General features: G+C 36.1%; 1 protein-coding gene across 1 annotated transcript; it reads left to right on the top strand.

Moving 5' to 3' along the window:
• Positions 1-13,189: 13,189 nt before the first annotated feature.
• Positions 13,190-13,995, top strand: LOC130808320 (uncharacterized). The gene is made up of 3 exons (XM_057673798.1): positions 13,190-13,406; positions 13,480-13,650; positions 13,883-13,995. Exons 1-3 carry the CDS (start codon positions 13,190-13,192, stop codon positions 13,993-13,995), a joined length of 501 nt encoding a protein of 166 aa, XP_057529781.1.
• The last annotated feature ends 10,607 nt before the right edge of the window (positions 13,996-24,602 follow it).

The raw sequence follows: 24,602 nt of genomic DNA, 5'->3' as shown, positions 1-24,602 counted from the left end.
CGGATCGAGGCGCCACTACCGAGGCAGCAGCTGCTGTCCGAAATTCCTTTTACTTTAATTATTTTTATTTATTTTTTTATTATTATTTAAATTATTTAATCCTTTTTAAATCTCATAACCAAGATACACCCAACCGAAACCGAATTTACATTCTACTAAAATAAAACAAACAAGACCAATTCTCCAATCACACAACCACTTGATATTTCCTCACATCTAACAATACACAAAATCCCATCATCAATCTAAACCATCATCAAAACATAAGGCTAACAACTTAAGACATACTCATCCACAAGATCCTTCAAGAGCACTTAAAATTTCATAAACCATGATAATTAAATTAAATACTTGATTCTCTTATCAAATTAAAATTTTGTAGAGAATCATAAACCATCATTTTTTTTTGAATCAAAACATATATATATAAGGACAATCCTTTAAACAAATCAAATTTTGTTAAAGGATTTATAAACTCATGGATACCTACATTACTTAATCCATACACTTAAAATTTCTTCTAACAAACTAAAATCTTGCTAGAGAAATATAAATCGTAAAATAAATCCATTTTAACCTTTGAATAGACTTTATTCTTATAACAAATTTAAACTTTGTTAAAGAATGCAAATCAAGGAAAATTTTATATAATAGAAATAGGATTTAATCCTTTTAACAAACCAATTTTATCAAATGATTATTAAAGAAAACTTATATAAAATACTCAATCCTCCTAATAAGTCATAGGATATCATCATAAAAAAAAAAAGAAGATTATGTAATCCCATACTAAAATTTTTTATAAATAAAATTTATAATTAACAACCCAACTTAACTTACCCTTTGATTAGAAGATTGGATTGAGCAAAAAATGTCAGACTTTTGGCGATACGCGAAGTAAGACCTGTTCTCCCACGGTGAACTCTTCTGGCCGTCGTTTCAAATCAGCATAAGACTTTTGGCGATCCTGTGCCGCTTTCAAACGATCCCTTATCAATCTCACCTTCTCCGTCATTTGAAACAACAATTCAGGTCCCAAGGTCACCGCTTCAGTGAAATCGTCCCAATAAACCGGGCTACGACAACGACGCCCATACAAAGCCTCGAATGGGGCCATCTGTATAGAAGCCTGATAACTGTTGTTGTAAGAAAACTCAACTAGATCCAAGTGCTCATCCCATGACCCTTGCCACTCCATGGCAATAGCGCGTAACATATCTTCCAATATCTGATTTGTTAGTTCTGTCTGTCCATCCGTCTGCGGATGAAACGACGTACTATAGAGCAACGTTGTACCCATTGCCTGTTGCAAGGTTTGCCAAAACTGTGACAGATATCGTGTGTCTCTATCGGACACAATAGTACGGGGTACACCGTGGAATCGCACGACATACTTAATGTAGGCTCGAGCCAATTGTTCCATTTCCCAATGACAGTTCATAGGGATGAAACGTGCTGACTTAGTCAAACGATCAACTATAACCCATAACGCATCATTACCTGCTTTCGTTCGAGGTAAACCCACAACGAAATCCTTAGAGATATCATCCCACTTCCATACTGGTATCTCTAACGGTTGTAATAACCCTCCTGGTCTCTTATGCTCACTTTCAACCTTCTGACAGGTCAGGCAGCGTGAGACATATTCTGCAATATCCTTCTTCATCCCAGACCACCAAAACATTAATTTAAGATCTTGGTACATCTTGTCACCACCCGGATGGACGGAAAAATTTCGTACAATGCGCTTCATCCAGAATACGTTCCTTCAAAGATTCCTCCCATGTTGGTAAACACCAGCGACCATTGAACCTCAAGCTTCCATCTTCCTGAACAAAGAATCCCTTCGCTTTTCCTTCCGTTGCTTGTTCCTTTAACTTTAAAAGTTTCGGGTCTTTATCCTGGGAGTTCAAAATTTCTTCAAAGAACGAAGGTCGAATAGACAAAGCATTCAGACATCCCTTTAATTCACCCTTACGCACCACTTTCAAGTTTAACCTCACAAAATCCCGATGCAACTCTTCAACTCCGTCTAAGGCGGACAACGAGTGACTGGACTTCCTACTCAACGCATCGGCTACTAAATTTGCTCGTCCCTCGTGATATATGAACTCCAAATCATAATCTGTCATCAACTCTAGCTACCGACGTTGTCGCATGTTTAAATCGGGCTGAGTGTAGAGATACTTTAGACTCTGATGATCAGTGTAGATCCTACATTTGACGCCATACAAGTAATGCCGCCATATTTTGAGAGCAAACACTATAGCAGCTAACTCCAGATCATGGGTAGGATGATTAACTTCATGTACTTTCGATTGTCGTGACGCGTAAGCAATCACCTGATGGTCTTGCATCAGTAAACAACCCAATCCTTTCTTCGATGCGTCACTGTAAACAGTATAATCCAACTTTGGGTCAAGTAAAGTAAGAACGAGGGCCGTAGTTAACCTTTCCTTCAAAGTCGCGAAGGCCTGTTCACACTCGTCAGTCCACTCAAACTTCTTCTCTTTCTTCATCAACGAAGTCATAGGCCGGACAATATGCGAGAAATCCTTGACAAAATGACGGTAATACCCAGCCAAGCCCAAGAAACTTCGTACTTTGGTGACATTCTTTGGAGACAACCAACTTCGAACTGCCTCTATTTTTGCCGGATCAACCGAGGCGCCCTCCTTAGAAACAAAATGTCCCAAAAATGAGACCTTTTCCAACCAAAAGTCACACTTCGACAACTTATTTTTGCGTAGGGTTTGCAGGACTAAACGTAGATGTTTCTCATGATCATCCCGGTCTTTCAAAATGACCAATATGTCATCAATAAAGACTACCACAAACTTATCCAAAAACACACTAAATACTTGATTCATCAAACACATGAATACAGCTGGAGCATTTGTTAATCCAAAAGGCATCACAGTGAACTCATAATGCCCATAACGTGTTCTAAAAGCTGTTTTATATACATCCCCTTCAGCTATTCTTAGCTGGTGATAACTCGATCTTAAATCAATTTTTGAAAAGATCCCAGCGCCTCTCAATTGATCAAATAAATCGTCGATGCGGGGTAACGGGTGCTTGTTCTTAATGGTCACTTTATTTAGTTCCCTATAATCAATACATAATCTCAGACTGCCATCTTTCTTCCTTACAAAAAGAACTGGAGCCCCCCAAGGGAAAACACTAGGTTGGATATAACCCTTGTCCAACAATTCCTCAAGCTGAGACTTAAATTTTTCCATCTCCTTCGGAGCCATGCAATAAGGGGCTTTAGAAATCGGTCCTGTCCCCGGTACCAAGTCAATCGTGAAGTCAATTTCCCGTTGAGGTGGCATTCGGGGAATCTCGTCAGGGAAAACATCGAAAAATTCATTCACTATAGCAATATCTTTGGGATCCTCCTCTTTCTTTCCCCCCTGGCTGATATGATATAAGTACAAAGGGTGTCCTTGCCTCACAAGCCTTTGCAACTCTAAGGTCGACACCAAATTCGTTTTGGGCCCCTTGGGAAACTTCCTATATCTAACACTTTCCCCTCGTGGTCCTTCCAACAAAACTCTCTGCTCCCTGCATTCAATAGTGGCCTTATACCTTCCTAGCCAATCCATCCCCAAAATTACCTCTAAACCTTCCATATCTAACAAATACAAGTCACTTGGAAAGACAACTTTTCCTATCTTCATGGGTACATCTTTATACAGTCTATCGCAACTGTATAATTTTTTTCCCGATGGGACAGCTACCGTATAAGAAACATTTTCAAATGTTCCTAACTTTAATTCTTTTACTTTACTCTTTGCAAGAAAAGAACATGTAGCTCCCAAATCAAATAATACATTCACAGCTATAGAATGAATGGCGAACGTACTTATAACCACATCCGTCGCCTAATCAATTTCTCTTGCACTGACCGCAGATAGTCTTCCATTAGCCGGCTGTGCATTCATTCCTCCCACTTGATTTCCCCCACGATGCTTTTCTAACTCTTCAACCCAGTTTCCATCTATCCGGCCTTGTCCCCCATTAAAAGGTCGCTGAAACCTCTGATCCGCATTGCCATGATTTCCATTCCCGTACTGTCGGCTGACTTGACTGCCGGTGTTGTTTGAATTCTTTTGCCGGTGCTGCCCACCCGGCTGTTGACTTCTACCCCCTTTCTTTATGTAGCATTCATACTCTCTATGGCCTCTTTTGTGACAAAAATTACACTCACCCAAATTTCCGTCACAATCTTTTCCCGGATGTTTTTTTCTTGCACCTTCTACAAAAATAATTCCTCTTATTGCCATCTCGATCCAGTAATTGCTTCGCAGGCTTAGCTTCTCTCTTAAAGCCCACATTTGCCCCAGACCCACCTTCTTGAAAATTACCAAAATTTATGGCTTTCTTTTGATAAGAACCTGCTGGAGTCCTTGATGCCTGATCAGCACCTTCTTTTCTCTTCTCGGGGATATTACCTTTCTCTCTCTCCTTCTCCTTCCTCAAGATATTCTCTATTTGAGACGCTCGCTTGTACATCTGTTCCAAGCTGTTATAACGATCACTTTCATTATGTTTTTGAATGTCATACGACAATCCCAGCTCAAAACGCTCCATTTTCTTCTCTTCAGTGGGAACATCATCAGGACAGTACTTGAGATACTCCATAAATTTGTGGTAATACTCATCAACAGTCATACCACCCATCTCTAACCGCACAAACTCGTTCGACTTATCTTTCCTTACGTGCAGCGGATAGAATTTCTCCCGCATGGCCCTTTTAAACAAATCCCAACCAAAATCCCCCTCAACCTGCTCCAACAACCCCGATCTACTGTTTGCCCACCAGTAGTCGGCTTCTCCAACTAAATAAAATGCAGCCTGATTGACTTTCAATCCTTCCAGGCATTCTACTACATCAAAAAGTTTTTCGAATTCTCTTAACTAGAGTTCAACCTCCGATGGTTCCCCTTTACCTTCGAAGGTCGAGGGTTTGCTCTGACTAATCCGTTTGCTCATTTCAGATGCTAATTCCGAAATAGACCTCTCTCGTGGTGCGCTTACACTTGATAATACTTTCACCAGATTTCTTAGCGTACGGTTAACATCATTTCTAGACAGTCTCTTTCTTGACAAAGGAGGCATCTTATTTTAACACCAAGCGTCCCAAGTCTCAGCACTCTCATCATAGCTTGCTAAGTCAAAGTCCTTATCATCTTAATCTTCCCCAGAATCAGAGCTGGAGTTCGAGTGCGCTTCATCTGATTCACTATCGCTATTTTTAGGGTGGTTTATTGGTACTTCCTCCACGTCTTCCTCAGGATCCTCTTTGTCTGAGCAACCCCTATCAAACCCAGTCTTATAGCCATACAGGTCATAGTGCGACCCCCAATTACCACTCTCATCTTCGCTGGAAATCTCTACATAAATAGGTGGTTCCCGCTTAGGCTCCCACATTTTGATATCACTCTCTGATTGAACCTCGGTTTCTACTAGAGGAGGGTCGGGTAAGTTCCGCTCCTTCGATGGTTCCATGATCACATCAGCGCCGTCCGATATGTAGGGCTCGCCCTCCTCCTCGGGTTCTACATTTTTCCTAGATTCGGACAAACGATGTAACTCATTTAGGTCCAAATCTAAATCATAACATACCCTATTAGCCTTTGCCTTAACCATACGCATCCTCTCCCTATATATTTGGATTCTTTCACCATCCCTTATTTTCCATATATCAGCATTGGAGACTTCTCTCTAGTCAGTCTCTAGGTCAAACATCGATACCTCACTAGTCTCCCCGGGGGTGTATAAGTCAATGGGTGTTTTTCCGTTATCCATAAATCCTGATTCTACACGTACAAAACAAAACAAAACATTACTAACACAAAATAACTTACAACACAAACACATTTCAACAAACCTACGTCCTAAGGACTACTCCCCAACTCTCTACTAGGTTGTTTATTCCTTTATCATCTGAAGAACGTTGGCTCTGATACCAATTGTAACGGCCCGGTTTAAGTGACCCGGAAAATCATACGAAAACATGATTCCGGTTCACAAACGGACACATGAAAAAAATTCATTTTTCACTCGGATCGTCAACGTTCCAACGGTAAAGGAATATGGTCAACGCAGGAAAACAATGTCAAACAAAATAAAACAAGTCAGCGGAAGTCTTTACATACAACTCGAGAGCCTACCGGCCTCTAGACTAGCTAAAAAGTTGTACGAAATAAAAAGAAAAACGTCATAAACTTTTGTTACATAAACTGAGTTATTTCGACTCATAAACTTATTACAAAGTATATCTTAGACTTGATGGTTACGGGTTCTAAGCTGAGTCCTCACTCCAGCCCCCACCTGCAATCAACCTACTGCTCGTCGTATGACAACACGTAGCAGGTTCCAAAGAATCAACCAATACACGTCAGAGACTTCATACATATATCAAACAGGTTGAATACAAGCATGGTGTTTACCCTATCATGCAAAGGCTCTAATACATATTCATTATTCAATATTTCCAATCTTGTAACGTTGCCCGTCCTGTTCGGGTCGTTCAAGTATAAACCATTTATTCTTAGATAATTCCAACTTGTAACGTTGCCCGTCCTGTTCGGGTCGTTCAAGTACAATTTCAAATATTTTTGGTGGAATACACTTGGGAGGGCTAATCCCAAGGCAACCACCGACCTAAGACGTTGCCCGTCCTGTTCGGGTCGCCAAAGGCTAAAGTATGCATACCCCATGGTGACCGTAATGATCCAAAACTGCCATGGGAACAATAATTTATAATATTCCAAACCATTTGTTAACCCTCTTTGGGTAACATAACCAAACGTCAATCCCTTTGGGTGACAACACAAAAATTCTTAGTTTCCACTTAATTATTTCATATTATTTGAGGTGTCTAATCCTTATGTGATTTACAAAGCCTCAATTAGAAATAAAACAACACTACTTGCACAACCACATAAACAGTATGGTCTAAGCGTGTACCTTTGAACGCTGCAAACACACGTTGTTCAAGCACAATTAGAATTTCGCCCTCTTATGAAACGAGGTCCTAAATAACACACACACAAAACGATCACGTATCAGATCGTGTTTAAACATTTAATCCACTCAATACCATTAAGATATCACTAAGACTTGATAATTTCAAATGTTTTCATCCAACTCCCAATAGTTCCAAATTTTACATTCTGACCAGAAACTTTTATGGCCATTTCGGACAGTTTAGAAAATTCAAATTAAAAATCCGACTTCACCGCTGCGTCCGGAACGCATCAATTACCTTGGGTACCAAATTTCATAATTTCTAGCATCCAATTACTATTTTTAATTATTTTAAGCGTTTCAACGAGTTTTAAAACGCATCGGTTAAATAAAACAACAACGAAACACACCCAACACTCGGATCGAGGCGCCACTACCGAGGCAGCAGCTGCTGTCCGAAATTCCTTTTACTTTAATTATTTTTATTTATTTTTTTATTATTATTTAAATTATTTAATCCTTTTTAAATCTCATAACCAAGATACACCCAACCGAAACCGAATTTACATTCTACTAAAATAAAACAAACAAGACCAATTCTCCAATCACACAACCACTTGATATTTCCACACATCTAACAATACACAAAATCCCATCATCAATCTAAACCATCATCAAAACATAAGGCTAACAACTTAAGACATACTCATCCACAAGATCCTTCAAGAGCACTTAAAATTTCATAAACCATGATAATTAAATTAAATACTTGATTCTCTTATCAAATTAAAATTTTGTAGAGAATCATAAACCATCATTTTTTTTTGAATCAAAACATATATATATAAGGACAATCCTTTAAACAAATCAAATTTTGTTAAAGGATTTATAAACTCATGGATACCTACATTACTTAATCCATACACTTAAAATTTCTTCTAACAAACTAAAATCTTGCTAGAGAAATATAAATCGTAAAATAAATCCATTTTAACCTTTGAATAGACTTTATTCTTATAACAAATTTAAACTTTGTTAAAGAATGCAAATCAAGGAAAATTTTATATAATAGAAATAGGATTTAATCCTTTTAACAAACCAATTTTATCAAATGATTATTAAAGAAAACTTATATAAAATACTCAATCCTCCTAATAAGTCATAGGATATCATCATAAAAAAAAAAAAAGAAGATTATGTAATCCCATACTAAAATTTCTTATAAATAAAATTTATAATTAACAACCCAACTTAACTTACCCTTTGATTAGAAGATTGGATTGAGCAAAAAATGTTTTTTTTTTTTTTCTTGAGTGCCAAAAACCAAGAGCAACAAGGGAGAATTTTCTGAATTTTTTCTTCACTTAGAAGATTAAGGATGTGAGGAATTCAAATTGAAGCTTAAGGATTAATAGGCAAATTAAGGGATGGCTTAAAGTGTCATAATTCACACTTATGAGAGGAGTTACAAAACTCCTCCCCTCTACTCCTACATAACCGGCTGCCTATTCCCCTTCCCCTATTTATTTTATTTTATTTTATTTTATTTTTTTGTTAATTAATTAATTAAACAATTATTATACTATTGTTAATTGTTACGCGATAACCTCGTACGCGATAAAATTCGTTACCGTTAAAATTTAACTCACTTTATTTCTTGTAATTAACTATGTAAAATAATATAATTTAATATTACTTATTTATTTTATTTTATTATACTTTATTTTATTATATTTTATTTATTTTTAAACCCGATAAATTACGGGGTGTTACAGTTAATTCTATGAATTTTTGCATCAAGAAAATGCTTAAAAATAATGTTTAGTGATGTTTTTGTGATGAAATCTTGGTGGATAAAATTGGGGTGAACTTAGAAATTTTAAAAGTGTATTTTATGAGTAATTTACAGTAGCTAAAAGTTAGAATAACATTTTAGATATGTTCTTTGAATTTTACTTCGTTAAAACTACGTTTAATTGAATTTTTGGTTAAAAATATTGTTCTAATTGAAAAAGAGGTTAAGATAGTTAAGATAATATATTATTTAAGTTAAAAATAAGTTTGGACCAGAATGTTTTTATTTTAGGATTTTTCTATGTTTTTATTGATTGTTGAGCTAATTAACGATAAAACAGGAAATAGTAAAATATGAAATAATTACTAAATGAAATTATTTTGAGTTGAAACTTTCATGAACTCCCTACATAGGCAGTTAGTACAAGCTTTGATACTTGGATAAATTTTTAAGACCATCTATGGACCTTTGCAAATTTTATAGTTTATTAATAAATCGGTAAATCGAAAAATGGTAAAATATGAAATAAATACAAAATGGACTCTAATTAACTTGTAACTTTTTTAGAACATTACTTTAATATGTTGAATCATATGAGGACCCTTTTACAAATTTTCGTGGACCCTATGGACTTTTATTATTTTTATATCCGTTTATGGCTAAAATGACTGTATTAATTATTTAAAATAATAATTATGAATTTTATTGGTTAAATAAACTTAAATATCACTTTTAAAATGATTCTACATCATCTTGGTATTTTTAAAATTTTATTTTGGACTTGAGTAATTATAAATAATTATTAATCAGTTTATCGGTAAAATAGCTAAACTAATTTGTTGAAATGTTAGTGTTATTTTCTTGAATTTTCTGGTCTAAAACTCATTTTATTTATATTTTGGACCCTTAATAACTTTTTAGATTATTTTTCATGGTTATGATAGATTCGTTTTACTATTTTTTTTTACTTGGCCATTTGATAAAATGTGTTATAAAGTATTTAGAAGTATTATCCTTGACTGTTATGATTATTTATGGCATAATAATGACTTAGTTTAGCCTCTGAAATTTCAGTATATGTTGTGAAAATTCATTATATAATTAATATTAATTGATTAGATAACTAGTAATTTGTTTCTATTAAAAGGGTAAAATTGTCTAATTCGACTGAGTGGAAGTTTGACTTATAAGAATGTAAAATTTTTGGTGTTGAGTCTTGTTTGATATTGCATGATGTTGATTGTATGACTCTGATAGTAATAAGGTAACATCGAACCATGGACTGGCATGTAAAATCTCGGCGCCCGTGTTAGCTGGCACGTAAAATGCGGTGTCAGACAGGGGGTCTGAGAAAAACCCATCTTGTGAAGTGTCGAGCATAACAGTATTGAGAGGAGCGACGACTCCCACCACAGTTAGGGTTTAGGTCTACGGTCCTCACCTAACCAGACCCTTACATATATCAGTAGTCATTATTGTTGTGATCTTATGATATACTATGATGGTAAAGTTATGAGTCTTAATCGAACTTGATTAAATAAGCATTAAGGTTACCAAGTATTTAGTAGGTGTTATGAACTTCTGCAAGTATTTGAAAATGGTAACTTAATGGCTTAACAAAGGTCAATAATGAGTAATAACCTTCTATATTGTGCTTGATTATTATTTTGTAAGCATGATTTAACTATCGCATCATAAGCTTGTTGAGGAAATTGTACTCGTCTTTATCGCTGACCGATTCAATCGGTCGTCATCCGTATTATGGATGACAGTATTTTGCTGGAAGGTTTAGCTTAGGGTTCGATCCAGGCTGCAACTTTATTTATTCTATCGAGGACTTAGTTGCATTGATTTTACTTGATGACTTTGATGATTATGTTGTACTTTTGTTTTTTTTTATTATTATTTTGTATTTTTTAAGCAAACATTATGTTATATTATCTCAGTTGTAATATTTTAAACTCATAAACTAAAAGGTTTTAGTTTTTAATGGTTTTTTAGCAGTTTGACATTTTAGACTTTCGCATTATTTATCTTAAATATTATTATTAATGTAAATTATGTATCAAGAGTGCCGCTCCTGCTACAGAAACTTTCAACTATTAAATGATAGTAGGAAAATTCAGTCTGTGTACCAACTTTTTTTTTGTAGTGAAATGTTGTATTTCCATTGTGTCCTAAACGTTGGATAGTCTCACCTACGCCTACACCTATGTCAATTGTGTCTTATTTATTATACTACATTGTATGATAGCTTTTCTATTTCTTTGGTCATGTTATTAGCCTTAATTTTATCTTACATTGCCTTATTATGTTTTTTTGTCCTATCTTACTTTGCTTTCCTTTGCAAGTCTTGCATCCCTTCTCAAAACTTGATCAGAATTTTTATAAGCGAGATACACTAGGTACGATGTTGATAAAATCTCTCAACATGATACTAATAAACTAAATTCAAAAAAGACTTATTCTTTATTCAACCCCTTTTAGAGCTAAGTACGAAATACAATCTTTTAGAACATTTAACTTCGTATGATGCACGACTTTTTGAGAACGGTGGCACATTGGTGTATTAGTAAGTAGGGATGATTAATGGTCGAGTTTGTGTCGGGTCGAGTTTGAGTCAGGTCGAACTAGAGTCCGACCACTACGAAAAATGTTGCCTCTAGCTACGCTTAAAAATACATTTAGACATTCTTACATGTGAGGCTGATGCATTTAGCCACACTTAATTAAGCGTGTTTCCAGCTTGTGTGAGTGAATTTTAAGCACCCTTAATAAACGTAGCTAAATTTGCTTTTTTGCCACGCTTATAAGCGTGGTTGAATCTATCTTTTGCCACACTTATATGTGTGCCAACATTTCTTCACTTAATAAGTGTAGCTTAATGCATTGGTATTCTTTCATTTTTCTTCCTATTTTTCCATACAAATAAGCGTGGGTAATGATCATAACTAACACTTTAATTTTGACAGAAAAATTAAATGTAATTATTATTATTTTTTTTTATTAATATTATTATTATTATTGATGGGATTATTATTATTATTATTATTATTATTATTATTATTATTATTATTATTATTATTGTTATTATTATTATTATTAATAAAATGCTAGGAATGAATGAAGGGAGACCTAAACATAAGAGTTTAAACTTAAGTAATACAAAATGTACAACTCAATTCCAATACAAAAATCAAATGAGTTTTACAAACTTTACAACTCAATAACTAAAGCCACATAGTAGCAACGTAATCAGCACTTTGATTCCTAACACAACATGTGTCTCATGTGCATCTTTTAGAATGGTTTGGGTTTTTGTTTGATTTCTAACACAATACAATCAGCAGCAATACCATTGCCTAACAGCACATAAATGATAAAACTCAGCACTTTATGCAACAAAACATAAAACTCAGTACCATAGCCTAATACAGGGGCGGTTTTGGGCCAGTTCAAAGTGCTCAACCGTCCAGGGCCCCTAAAATAGAAGGGTCTCATATTTTTAATGCTGCAATATTTTTTAGTTATACTCCATAGCACAGTTGGTAAATAGTTTATCTTTTTGCTAGAGAAAAGTAGTTCGAAACCCGGTAAATACTTCACTTTCCCAATTCCCATACAAGCATTACTTCTATTATTTATTACCAAGACTCTGCTAGCTACTAGCGTACTACTTAATAGCTAATGCTAATAAAGTACACCTGCACTTCACTTTTTTCAAACAACAGTCAACCTCTTTTAATTAATCTTTTATTATTCTTTCTTTTTCCAATGTCATCACACGTATAGTACTACTACCTAACCAAGATACTCCACTTCATCTTCTTCAATCCTTCAAACTTCCATAATCCATTTAGTGTTTTTGCTATATCTCTAAATTTTTTACCCGTTAGAAATAAAAAACTGGCTTTCAAAATTCCTACAAACATAAAATTAAAGTTTATATCGTTAAGAATCGAAGTAGAGATCTGCATCTTATATATTCATCTAAAAGAAAAAAAAAAGGGAAGGATTAAGGTGTTCAGGGGTGAATTTGAAAAAAGATCTATAAAGAATTTGAAGATTGTGATATGAATATAATTGAAATTTTAATTTTGTCTCCTTTGGCTTTTATATTTCAAATTTTAAGTCATTGTTACTTCTAATTATCTGTTAATTAATTTTATGATGAATTTTTATGATAATTTTTATTTTTCAAATTTCTGACACAATATTGGTTAATTTTATGATAAATTTTTTTTGATAATTAGTGGCATTACTGTGTACAACCTACGGGTTAAGATTTATGGCTGAAAGTTTCATTCTTGGGAACATACTGCATATAATTTTCATTCTCTCACTCGGTGCTATCTTCTCCTTCACTCTATTTTTTTGTTTCTAGTCCTTAATCTGTGTTTAATAATTAATTATAATATGATTCGAAAACTACAATCTGGAGCTGAAAAGCATAATAGGAAAAAAAGAGAACAAAGTTTGATTCAGTCCCAAAAAGGTGCTTTAGATAAATTCTTTAAAAAAGACATCCCCGCACAATCTTCAAATCCTTTAGAGGAACAAACTGTTGATTTTGATGATGTTGAACATGTAGTTATTGATGAACCAGTAGGTGTTAATCAACCTATAGATGTTGGTGCTAACTTGAAAAATACTGAAAATTTAAGAGACTCAACCTAAAATTTACATGCTTGACTTATATGACCTAGAAACTGGATTGATATTTTGGCTTTACCCTAAAAGAGATTTGAGCATAGTTAAAGATCCTAAAAACACTGTTAATCGTAGATTTTTTTCGGCTTTATATGTACGATATTTGCCCAATGGTGAAGCTTGTGATAGAGAATGGCTTGTTTACTCAAAGGAGCTTGATAGAGTGAGTATTTTGCTTTTGTTGTAAGATTTTTAACAAAGGGAATGTAAAAGGTGCTTTAGTTTATGAAGGATTTTTTAACTGGAATCATTTGAGTGCCAGACTTAAAGAACATGAAACTAGTAGTGAGCACATTTTGAATATGGCTAATCATCAAGAACAAATGTCCTTAATTTTAAGATGTGTTGATGGCTTTACCAACTCCTTTAAAGTTTAAGAAATTTTTCTTGAATTTTTAGAAGTTGATGATACAAGTGGTGCAGGAATTTTCTTAGAGTTGGAAAATGTACTAAAATCTCATGATCTTGACATAGATAATGTGAGAGGTCAGGGATATGATAATGGGTCGTAAAAATCAAGGTGTCCAAAAAAGATTATTATATTTGAACCCTAGGGCTTTTTATACTCCGTGTAGTTGTCATAGCCTTAATTTAGCTTTGTGTGACATTGCAAATACTTCAGACAAAGCCAGAGATTTTTTTGGAATTGTCCAACCCATTTATACTATGTTTTCTAATTCCACTAAAATATGGCTAATTTTAAAAAAAACATGTGAAAAAATTAACACTTAAGCCATTGTCAGCCACAAGATGGGAAAGTCGAGTTGAAAGTATTAACGGCCCGTTTGGTTGATGGTAATGAAGTAATGGGAATGAAATGTTGTAATGGCAATAGTAATGAAGGAATGGATATGAGAATTGGTAATAAAGATTCTTTTGTTTGGTGTGCATGACTAAAGAATGGTAATGGAAGATAATATTCCATTGATTGCATTTGGTTGTTAGTAATAAAAAATGGTAATGACTCTTAGTTTCATTATTGTATATTTGTATCTAAAAGCATTATTGTATCTAAATTATTTTATGGTTTGAGAGAGTGAGGGGAAAATAGGGAAAATCTATGCTTGAGAGAAAAAGGAAGAAATGACTGAGAAAAAATTTTCAGCTCGAAACAACATTACCTTATTTTATTACCACAGTAATACTTCATTACCATTACAGCCTAATACCAGGTTGTTTGATGGTAATAAAAATGGCCCTTTTTGGTAATTTCATAACCTTATTTTATTACCATCCATTACCATTGAAGGCATCCAAACAACCAAATTTTTTATTACTAAATTTTATTACCATTACCGCCCTCTAATACCATGTACCAAACAGGCCGTAAGGGTATAAGGTTTCAAATTGTTGATGTCCAAGACGCCTTACTTGAACTAGCTGAAAAAGATATGGATACTCGAGTGCAAAGTGAAGCAAAGTCTTTAGCAAATAATGAGCTTGGTAATTTTGAGTTTTTGCTTGCGACTGTTATTTGGTATGAAATTTTAAGTGGAGTTAATTTGGTTAGCAAACAATTACAATCAAAAGAAATGATGATAGATGTTGCTATTAATTCAATTAAAGGTTTAATAGCATTTTTTAAAACTTACAGAGAAAATGGTTTTTCAAATGCTTTGAACACAATAAAGAATTTAACAAATGAAACTGGTATTGAATGTGTATTTCCTAAAAAAACGTCAAGTACGTAGAAAAAAACATTTTGATGAGACAAATATTGAGAAAACTTTACTTTCACAAGAGGAATCATTTAGAATACAATACTTTTTATACATCATTGATCAAACTATTGGTTCCTTAGAGAAAAGATTTGAACAATATCAGTTACTAAATATAAATATATAGGATATTTATGAAGATAATAAAGTTAATTATTATTAGTAATTGTATTTACTTGCTAGAGAATAAATATAATTGGTGGGTCAATAATAATTGGACCACGACTAATATAATTAATCCTATAAGGTCTTACAAAAGAATCAATTGAACGATAAATAACTCAGGCCCATTAGGAGTATGGGCTTGTGATCCAATTAGGTTAACAAAAGAATCAGTTTTCTTTTGACCTAGGTTACTAGTATTATATTAGGATATAATATTTGTAGTGGAAAGGGAGGAATCATACAGTTATTTTAAAAAACCAGAAAAAGCAAGAGAAACATCTCTTCCATTCTAAAAGACGTTGGTATTCAATTGATTCTGGTAGACTAAATAGAGGAGCAACGTTTGAGGCTCTCCAGATTATCTTATTGCGTTAATTTTTGTGGATTTCACGCTACAAAGGTAATATAGACTAATCCTTTTATATGATTCATGTGTCTGATTATGTTTATGATCTTGAGATAGATGTTAGGAAAGTGTTTCCTGAAATTCCGCTTTTAAGTATCTATGAATCCCAACATAAACAACATAAATGAGAGCTTAACATTTGTAATTTTACTTTACATTTATGAGTATGCATGAAGTTTTATTTCAAGTAGTTAGTAATGCATAAGAATAAACACAGTTTCGTTAGATGTTATTAAATTAATTTTGATGAATGAAGTTTGATCTCCAATGATTATTAATTCATAAGAAGAAATGTAGTTAAGTGTCAATTGTAATCTTATAAGATTCATTTTAATGTCTAGTTTCTCTTAAAATTATGAGAGATCAAAGTAAGAATTACATTGTTATTTTCATAATCTTATAAAATTCAAAATGAAATCGTAGTTTAAATAAAAATAATGAAATAATTAAAACATAAATTTAAAATAACGAATTGGTTCATTACTATAAACTAGTAAACTACCCATGATCTCAAATGCAAAATATCCTCCCAATCTATTAACCAACTAACACATTACTCTACTAATCTATAACCACTAACTGATAAAAAAATATAAAACATTAATTCACTTAATGAAAAACCACTTGATGACTTTGAATCAATTATCAAACAGTTTCATAATATTATGTTTTATAGCTTTTATGCTATTTTAATTTCACCTCAAAAAATAAATACTCTATAAAAATAAATTTTAATCAGTAAAACAAGTTTTAGTCAATAAAAATCAGTAAATATCAGTTACAATTAGTAAAAATCGGTTTTAATCAATAAAACACAACTATAAATTATGACTACAAATAGATTACAATCGGTAAAATTAGTAAAAATAAGTTTAAATCATAAAAAATCAATTTCAATCAGTAAAAATCAGTTAAATCATTAAAAATCCCTAGAACTAAATATATAGAACCTTACTCTTACATAATTAGATATATTATGTTTAAAGTTGAACGTCGAAAACGCAAAAGTTCGAATAGTTCAGTAATAATAAGCAGAATTGTTTCGAGTATAAAACGAGGAAGTACAAGACACTTGGAATACTGAAAGTGGAAGCGCTGTCGGGAGTAGCAGTTCGCGGAATGAAAGAGACCTGAATTCCTGCAACACAACGTTAGCCTTGCCCGGGGGGTGATCTCCCAGAAAACCCCTCCGACGCTCAAGTTAGAACGGAGATGAGAGATTAATGAACAAACGATTATAGATTGAACGCCGGAATGTGGATGTCGGGGCAGAGGTTATTTGTATTTATATTTGTTAGGCTAATAAAGAGGATTGTAAGCAAGTATTTTAGGAGAGCTTGTGTGGTGTTTTTTCCCTGCCTTCCACTTGAGGCTGGCTGCCTCTATTTATAATGGTGGATAGGGAGTTATTCTGGGAGAAGGTAGGTTATCATGGATAGTGGTGGGCAGTTATCAGCATAAAAGAAGGGGAATCATGATGGTGAAGAGTAAGGGTTAGTTACATAAGGGAAGTGGGGTAATGGCCAGTTACATAAGGGAAGTTAGGGTTCTAGGAAGTTATTAGCTTATGGGCCAAGCAAGGAGGTTGAGAAATTCAGAAAAAGCCCCTTGACCGAAAGTCAAGGTCAACCCAAAAGGTCAAAGGATATTAAGGTAATATGACATTAATAATTTAAATAAAAATAAGTGAGTGAATAAATGTTACCATGACATTTAGCCCCACGCATGAAGGATGATGTGAGGAGAGAGCCCCAACGACTTGAAACATCTTTCTTTATGCGGAAACACTATCGTAGAGGACATTCGAATGCTTAAGGAGATGAATATATCCATAATTTGGCAGACCTTTTAAAGGATTATGGAAATTGGGCTTGTAAGATTCGAATCAGCAGTTCACACGCCAAATTCCGAGTTGTAACGAAAAAGTTATGACATTTTCAAAATAGCCATGTGAGACACACCAAGTCCAAGAGGGAGGCGGATAAAGCAAATCGAGCTGCGTCTTGTGGCATGTCGTGGAGTAGCCCCGGCCGTCTATACCGTCCAGCAGCAAAAACGTAGATGTTGAGGTTCGATCCCACGACCTCCAATACAGCGTGCAGCACTAAGGACCAACTGAGACAGCTTCACCAGCATGTAATAATTCGCGCGGACTTTTAATATTTTAATACTTCCAGTTCAGCTTCTATTATACTCATGCCGCGGAAGCTCCGATACTTAAAATATTTTTGGAATTTGCTTGCCAAAGGAGGGTCCGACTTGTCTACCTTGCGGACAACATGTTGGTTTTCTCCATTTCATTTCGGATCATATTGTATCTGAGGCCGCGGAAATTCAAAGACTTAAAATATTTTTGGAACGAGATCGCCACCAAGGGGGGTCCGACTTGTCGACCCCACGAACAAGGTACTAGTTTTATTTTCTATTTTCCTTCTCGTTATTATATAATATGCCATGGAGTCTTAGGAGGATAATATGCCGCGGCACAAATTAGTTGACCCACGTATGTCTTGAAGTCCGAATAATAAATCACATGAGCGGTTGATGACGCGGCTTGGATTTATACTTAGATTTTTTAATCTCCCCTGGGGGACCTAAGGGGTCCGACTCATCGATATCACGGAATGATAAAAATACTTAGAATAATTTCTCGTCTTAACGAGCCCCTTATCTTTCTATGACGCGGAATGAGCAAATACTTTGAAAAATTCCTCCTCTTAAAAGGTCCCATATTTTATATGCCGCGGAACAAATGTAAGGGCCCGCGTCTTCAACCATACGGACAATACGAAGATCATTACATACGGACAATACAAAATTATTGGGGGCACTTGGGGGTCCGACTCATCGACCATCGAACACCTTCCACAATGAGCACGGATTTATTGAAACTTTGATAATTTTGTAAGTTGATCATGCAGGGGTTTGTAACGATGAAGAGGATGACGCGGCAAAGGATCCGCCACATCTATAAGTCGGAATGTAGAATGAGCAATCCTCATACTTAGATTTTTTCCAATGTTTTTAACTTTTGGGATCTAATTTAGGGTCCGACTTATCGACCCTACGGCTTCGTGAGGAAGCCTGATAACTTAGAGAAATTATCAACATCTTCACACACCTTGGGAGTCCGACTTATCGACTCCCCGGACACATTCAAGTGTTTAGATACTTAGAAAAATTATCCATTTTCCCCCTCTCATTGGGGGTCCGACTTATTGATGACACGGACATCTTCCACAATAATTGTTTCATGCCTTATAGGAATTGTAGGGCAACACCAAGGCAAGTGAACTCAGCTATATAGAACATTGTCGCGGAATAAATAATACCTGCATGGACTCATTGCGGAATTCTCATAACTTAGAAAAATTGCAAGAAAGTTGGTCATATATAGAGTCCGACTTATAGACTCTGCAGACACAACCAATATTCTCGAAGTTCTATAGCCACCGCGGCTCCTTCGTGATGTCTTCCGCAAGTTTTAAAGATTCAATTCAGAAGCCTCAACTACTTTTTGCAGTTGTCGGGCAGTTCGTGGAAAATGGAATACTTCCGCGGATGTGTGGTGAACGCTTCCGTTAGCAAATGAATTCAGGACTAAATAGTATAAGGGGCCCGATTTTTCGACTTTACGGATTGGGCGTATTGGTGCCTGCCATGTTGGTCGCGACTTAAATCAGCGCTTGAAGGAATTGTGACAGTGCAACGTTGACGAGAATGACGTGACCTCAACACATTCCACAGCTAGTATGGATGATGCGGCAACTGACCAGTCACGTCTATAAGTCGGACGAAATATGAGCAATCCTTTCATACTTAGATTTAGCCCAAGGTTCTTAGCTTTTAAGACCTATTTTGGGGCTCGACTTTTCGACCCTACGGTTTCGTGCGAAGGCCCGGTGACTTAGAGGAATTATCAACATCTCCACCCACCTTGGGGGTCCGACTTTACAGATGCCACTGATTTCTGCCGAGTCTATGGAAAACGCTGATTTTAACAAGATTTGCAATAAGAAAGTTTAGTGGGCGTCTGATACTTGATAACTTAAGGCTGTGTAAACGGATGTCGAGTACGTCCGACAACTCTACATTTTGAAGACTAGATAATTATGAGAAAGTAGAATATAACACCGAATAATTGGAAACGTTGGAACTTGACGTTGGATGATGAATGAATTGTTGAAACTTCTACCATATTGAAATTGAAATTGTGACGGACAAACGTATGTAACTGATGAATGAGAGCTATTGTCTAATTCGACTAACGCTGCTTTTAGTTGAAATTGAGACTGATCAATGAGAGCTATTGTCCATGTACACTCATGACGGATGGAGACTTTTCTCCCCTTCCTTTTTTAGAGGGGATGACGTAAGTTCCTCGTTTCATGGTGTTGATGAGGCATTGGCGGCCATTATCTGGTCTCCCTTAAGAATACCAACTTGTCCGTCATCTTGTTCAAATTGCAATAAAAGTTGATGAGGGAAGGTTGCGGCTTTGATTTTGTTGATGAGCTAGAGCCCATGATGGCATTATAAGGGAATGTCAGGTCCACCACCGTGAATCGTATGGGCATTGTTCTTGTAACACCCCAGAATTTCCGATCCCTTAACGAAACCAAAACCGTAAAGGACGGGAGGAAATTCGGGTGTTACATAAAAGAAAAAAAGGAAAAGAATTTAGATAAACTTCAATTATTAACTTTAAAAAGGTGAGTAAAAATTTTGGCAGCATCTGCCTTAAAACTGTGCGCCTTTGTAGAAAGATAAAAGTTGATTTAGAAACTAATAAAGTAAAGGCACCAATGGCCTGTCAAAGCTATGTCACGGCGGAATGATTCGTCGCCGGCTTCTCAAATCAACATGCCAAGCATGGATCGTGGTTCCAGTGTCGACGTTTGCGTTTTAAAAAGACTTAACTCCTTAAAACCATGCTGATTTATAAACTACGCAGCGGAAATACAAATATACGAAGGAGGACGCAAGGCCTCATAACAAAACATATACAACACCAAAGTTTACAAAAGATAACAAGAGCTACAAAATCAAAGATAGCGGTATGACACAGGTTATGCTTCGCCCTCATCACTCTCCCCAAATGCAATGCAATGCAAAAGAAGCTCCAGTACCTGCTACGCCTGTCTATGATCCCCCTGCTGCTCGACATTAGACCAAAGGCCAATGTGTCATAGCAGGACAATCATAGAAAGTCAACAACAGACAAACATAAACACAAACACGTACACGTCAGTAACTAACATTAAATATAATAAGGCCAACTACTAGATAACATTATATTATAAAACAACATAAGACGATTTCATAAAACGCAAGTTCAGATAGTAACCGTTTATCGGCCACTTACACTTCTTAATTTCATTACGTGCTTTCCAACCTGAACCATGTGCTCTTGGGTAGAATGCAGGTCTTCACGCTCCTCTTTTCAAACATAAACTCTTGCAAAACATGCATAGCTCAACTCGACCAAGGCATTAACAGAATACCTAACACATGACCTTATAGAGCTTTTCTATCTTAAGGTAAGTTTGATCATAGTCCGTAATACCCTTGAGGTAACTTAACTTAGGCACACTTCTCGCTAGCATAAACTATTCTATCAATAAGTAAATATTCTATCAAAGAGTAAACGTTTTATCAACGCGTAAGCTTTCTACCAAAGAATGAACCTACTATCATTAAATAACTTTCGATCAATGAATAAACTTTCTATCACTGAATAATTTTCTATCAATGGATCTTTTCTCTACTTCCTGGCATAGTGACACGGCCAAGGGCGTTATCGGCCTCCCGGCGCCCATTGGCAAAGTATGAGCTCATGCCCCGTCCAGCTGACCCTCTCGGGTCCTACCTTCGGGAAAAACCTAACACACTGGGATACTAAACCAGTGAAGAGGCCACCATATTGGGGTTTGCAAGGCCCGCATGGTAACACCTCGGTCAAGGGGCGTTATCGGCCTCCCGGCGCCCAATGACCCAAGCATGCTCATACCCCCCTTACGGTGGTCCCGTCGAACCTCACCTAGGGGACTAATAAAACAACCGGACATAATCCAGTTAAGTCACGCCAGCTAATCATAATATAGTACCTTATCAGATGGGAATAACTTCCACTCTCAACTATTAATGAGCGCCCTGGGATAGCAGCGCGCACAAACCCACTGAGCCACTCAATAAAATATGAAATTCACCTATAAAGGAATCATTCTAACTCCAATTAGGCATAATCTAATTCTTAAACAAATAAGAGGGGTGGTCCCCGCCTCCTACTAACACTTTTATTCTCTATAACTATTCTAAGCGCAAGAATTTCCTAGTCGACGGCGTTTCGTATAAGGCGTACTCGCTAGTATCTCAGTTTTGATGCAGTGCATATTATTACAATGAACAATAATGTCTTAAATAGAAATTGCGTATAAGAGTTCGTTACTGCGTGTACGTACCTGTAAGCGTCACTGCACGATCAAAAGTCACAAAATCACCCCAACTAAGGCTCTACTTTCCTCTTACGAAATGGGCTCAATGGGTGAGACTAGGAAATGGGTTAAGAGGTTGGTGGTTCTTATGGTGGTGGCGTGGCTCAAGACACGGTGGTGGAGGGGGAAGTTCTGCACGGATCCAGAGAGGAGCAGCCGCCTGTTGGGGCGTGCTTGCAGCCGCCTGCTGCTGGGCTGCCGTGGGAGTGAGGCGAGGCTCCGGTGCTGCTTGGTGGTGTTTTCGTGGGCGGCTGAGCTGCTGTGCAGGAAGGGAAGGGTGCGGGTAGGCATGGCCACGGGGCGGGTTACCCGGAACCGAACCGGTGCCGAACCGCTTGGAACCGGAACCGTTTGCGACAGGTTCCGAACCGCCCCGAACCGCGAAACCGTGAAACCGCCGGAAAAAAGTCGCCGGAACCGTGAAACCGCCGGAAAAAACCGTCGTGAACCGGGCCAAAAAACCCGCGGGTTGGAACCGGAACCGGTTCGGGAGAACCGGTCCAACGGTTCCATGGAACCGGTTCTGGAACCGGAACCGGGACCGGTCCGGTTGAACCGGCTCAACGGTTCCATGGAACCGGAACCGGAACCGGAACCGGGACCGGTCCGGTTGAACCGGCCCACCGGTTCCATGGAACCGTTGAGCCAAACTAGCCGTTAGAGAGCCGTTGGAATCCATCCTATAAATACTCATTACTTTCAATCATTTTCATTCACAACTCATCTCTTCTCCTACTCTCTCTACTTAATTCTTTAATTACGCAATTATTCTCTTAATTACATAATTAGTCTTCTAATTATTTCTTAATTTAGTTAGTTACATAATTAATCATTTATTTATTTCTTAATTCTATATTTCTATTTTTACTTCTATACTATCAATCATGTCTTCATTTTTGAAAAAAGCCACAAAAAAAGTTACTAAAGTGGCAAAATCATTAGGAGGTTCCAGTTCCTCCAAAAGAAAGGCCACTTCTACTCCGTCGGTATCAACAACACCCTCCATTAGTAATTATAATTATGAACCTAATTATCCGGAAGGGTACGACCCGGAGTTACATCAATATGCAGAAGAAGTGGAAAAAGATATACAAATTGAAGAAGAAGAAGAACAAGAAGAAGAACCAACGACCCCAATTGGGGTACATATATCTCGACAGTCATCAACAAGATCAGATGAAGAACAAGGAGAACAACAACAACAAAGACAAGCTCGTGGTAAACGAGTCAATTTCCAAACTATCGGTTAGTTTTATAATTTTATTCTTCAAATTAATTAAACTTTAAATTATTTATTTATTTAATTATAGTTTTATAATTTTAAATTATTTATTTAGATGAAGATGAACCAGTAAGACAACCTTTTCCGGCAATGCCACCTTCTAGTGGTAGAGCTGTTTCACATGTGTGGTCGTATTTCACAAAAGAACCAACCGAGAATCCAGATATGTTCCTATGCACTTGTCAAATTTGTGAAAGTCAAGGAGTAAAGCCCTTAGTTTCATACAATTTCGCCAGAGGTAAATACTTTTTAAGTTTTTTATACATACATAATACATTCATACATTATATATTCATATTTTATAAACATTTATTTATTGTGTTTTGTGAATACGTGTTAGGTGGTGGAACGGGATCTTTTAACAAACATTTGGCAAAGAAGCATGGAATCACAAAAGAAACTCATGCATCAAGCGGCAGCGGGACCACAAGTGGAAGCCGACAGACACAATGGGACATTCCCAACACAGGTATGCCTTTTAGATATAATCGTAATGACATGATTGATGAATTTTCTAGGTATGTAATTTGCGATGAATTGCCTTTTAACCACGGTGAAAGTAGGGCATATGAGCGTCTCACTAGACAACAATTGCAACCACAATTTAGAGCAATCCCTAGGAACACTCTTAAAAGACGAACAATTAAATTATACGAATCAATGCGCTATGACCTAGTTGAAATGTTTAAATCGTTTAATGGTAGGGTTAGCATAACAACTGACATATGGTCTGCTCCCCCACATTTAGAATCTTATATGTGTGTAACAGCACACTGGATAGATCGAAATTGGATTATTCAAAAAAGAATAATTGCTTTTGAGACTATGCCAGAAAGACACACCGGCGAAAACATAAAATATAGATTAATAGAGATATGTAGGGAATGGAACTTATTAGATAAAATATTTTGTTGTTCAACAGATAATGCAACCGCAAACATAAAATGTATAGAACTTTTATTTAACGAACCCGCCTTTAGTTTAATCCTTGGGGGTAGCTTATTACACATACGTTGTTGTGCGCACATAGTTAACTTATCTTGTCAAGTAGGTA

This window comes from Amaranthus tricolor, chromosome 3 (genome assembly GCF_026212465.1).
Source record: "Amaranthus tricolor cultivar Red isolate AtriRed21 chromosome 3, ASM2621246v1, whole genome shotgun sequence".
Lineage (NCBI taxonomy): Eukaryota > Viridiplantae > Streptophyta > Magnoliopsida > Caryophyllales > Amaranthaceae > Amaranthus > Amaranthus tricolor.
This window is presented reverse-complemented; position numbering and strand designations above follow the sequence as displayed.

What these genes read in the sequence shown, in the direction of transcription:
- LOC130808320 (XM_057673798.1), top strand. Translation starts at nt 13,190, where the DNA reads ATGATTCGAAAACTACAATCTGGAGCTGAAAAGCATAATAGGAAAAAA. An exon ending in TAATCAACCTATAGATGTTG is followed by an intron (nt 13,407 to 13,479) that starts GTGCTAACTTGA and finishes TATATGACCTAG; the next exon opens with AAACTGGATTGATATTTTGG. An exon ending in AAAGGAGCTTGATAGAGTGA is followed by an intron (nt 13,651 to 13,882) that starts GTATTTTGCTTT and finishes TTGAATTTTTAG; the next exon opens with AAGTTGATGATACAAGTGGT.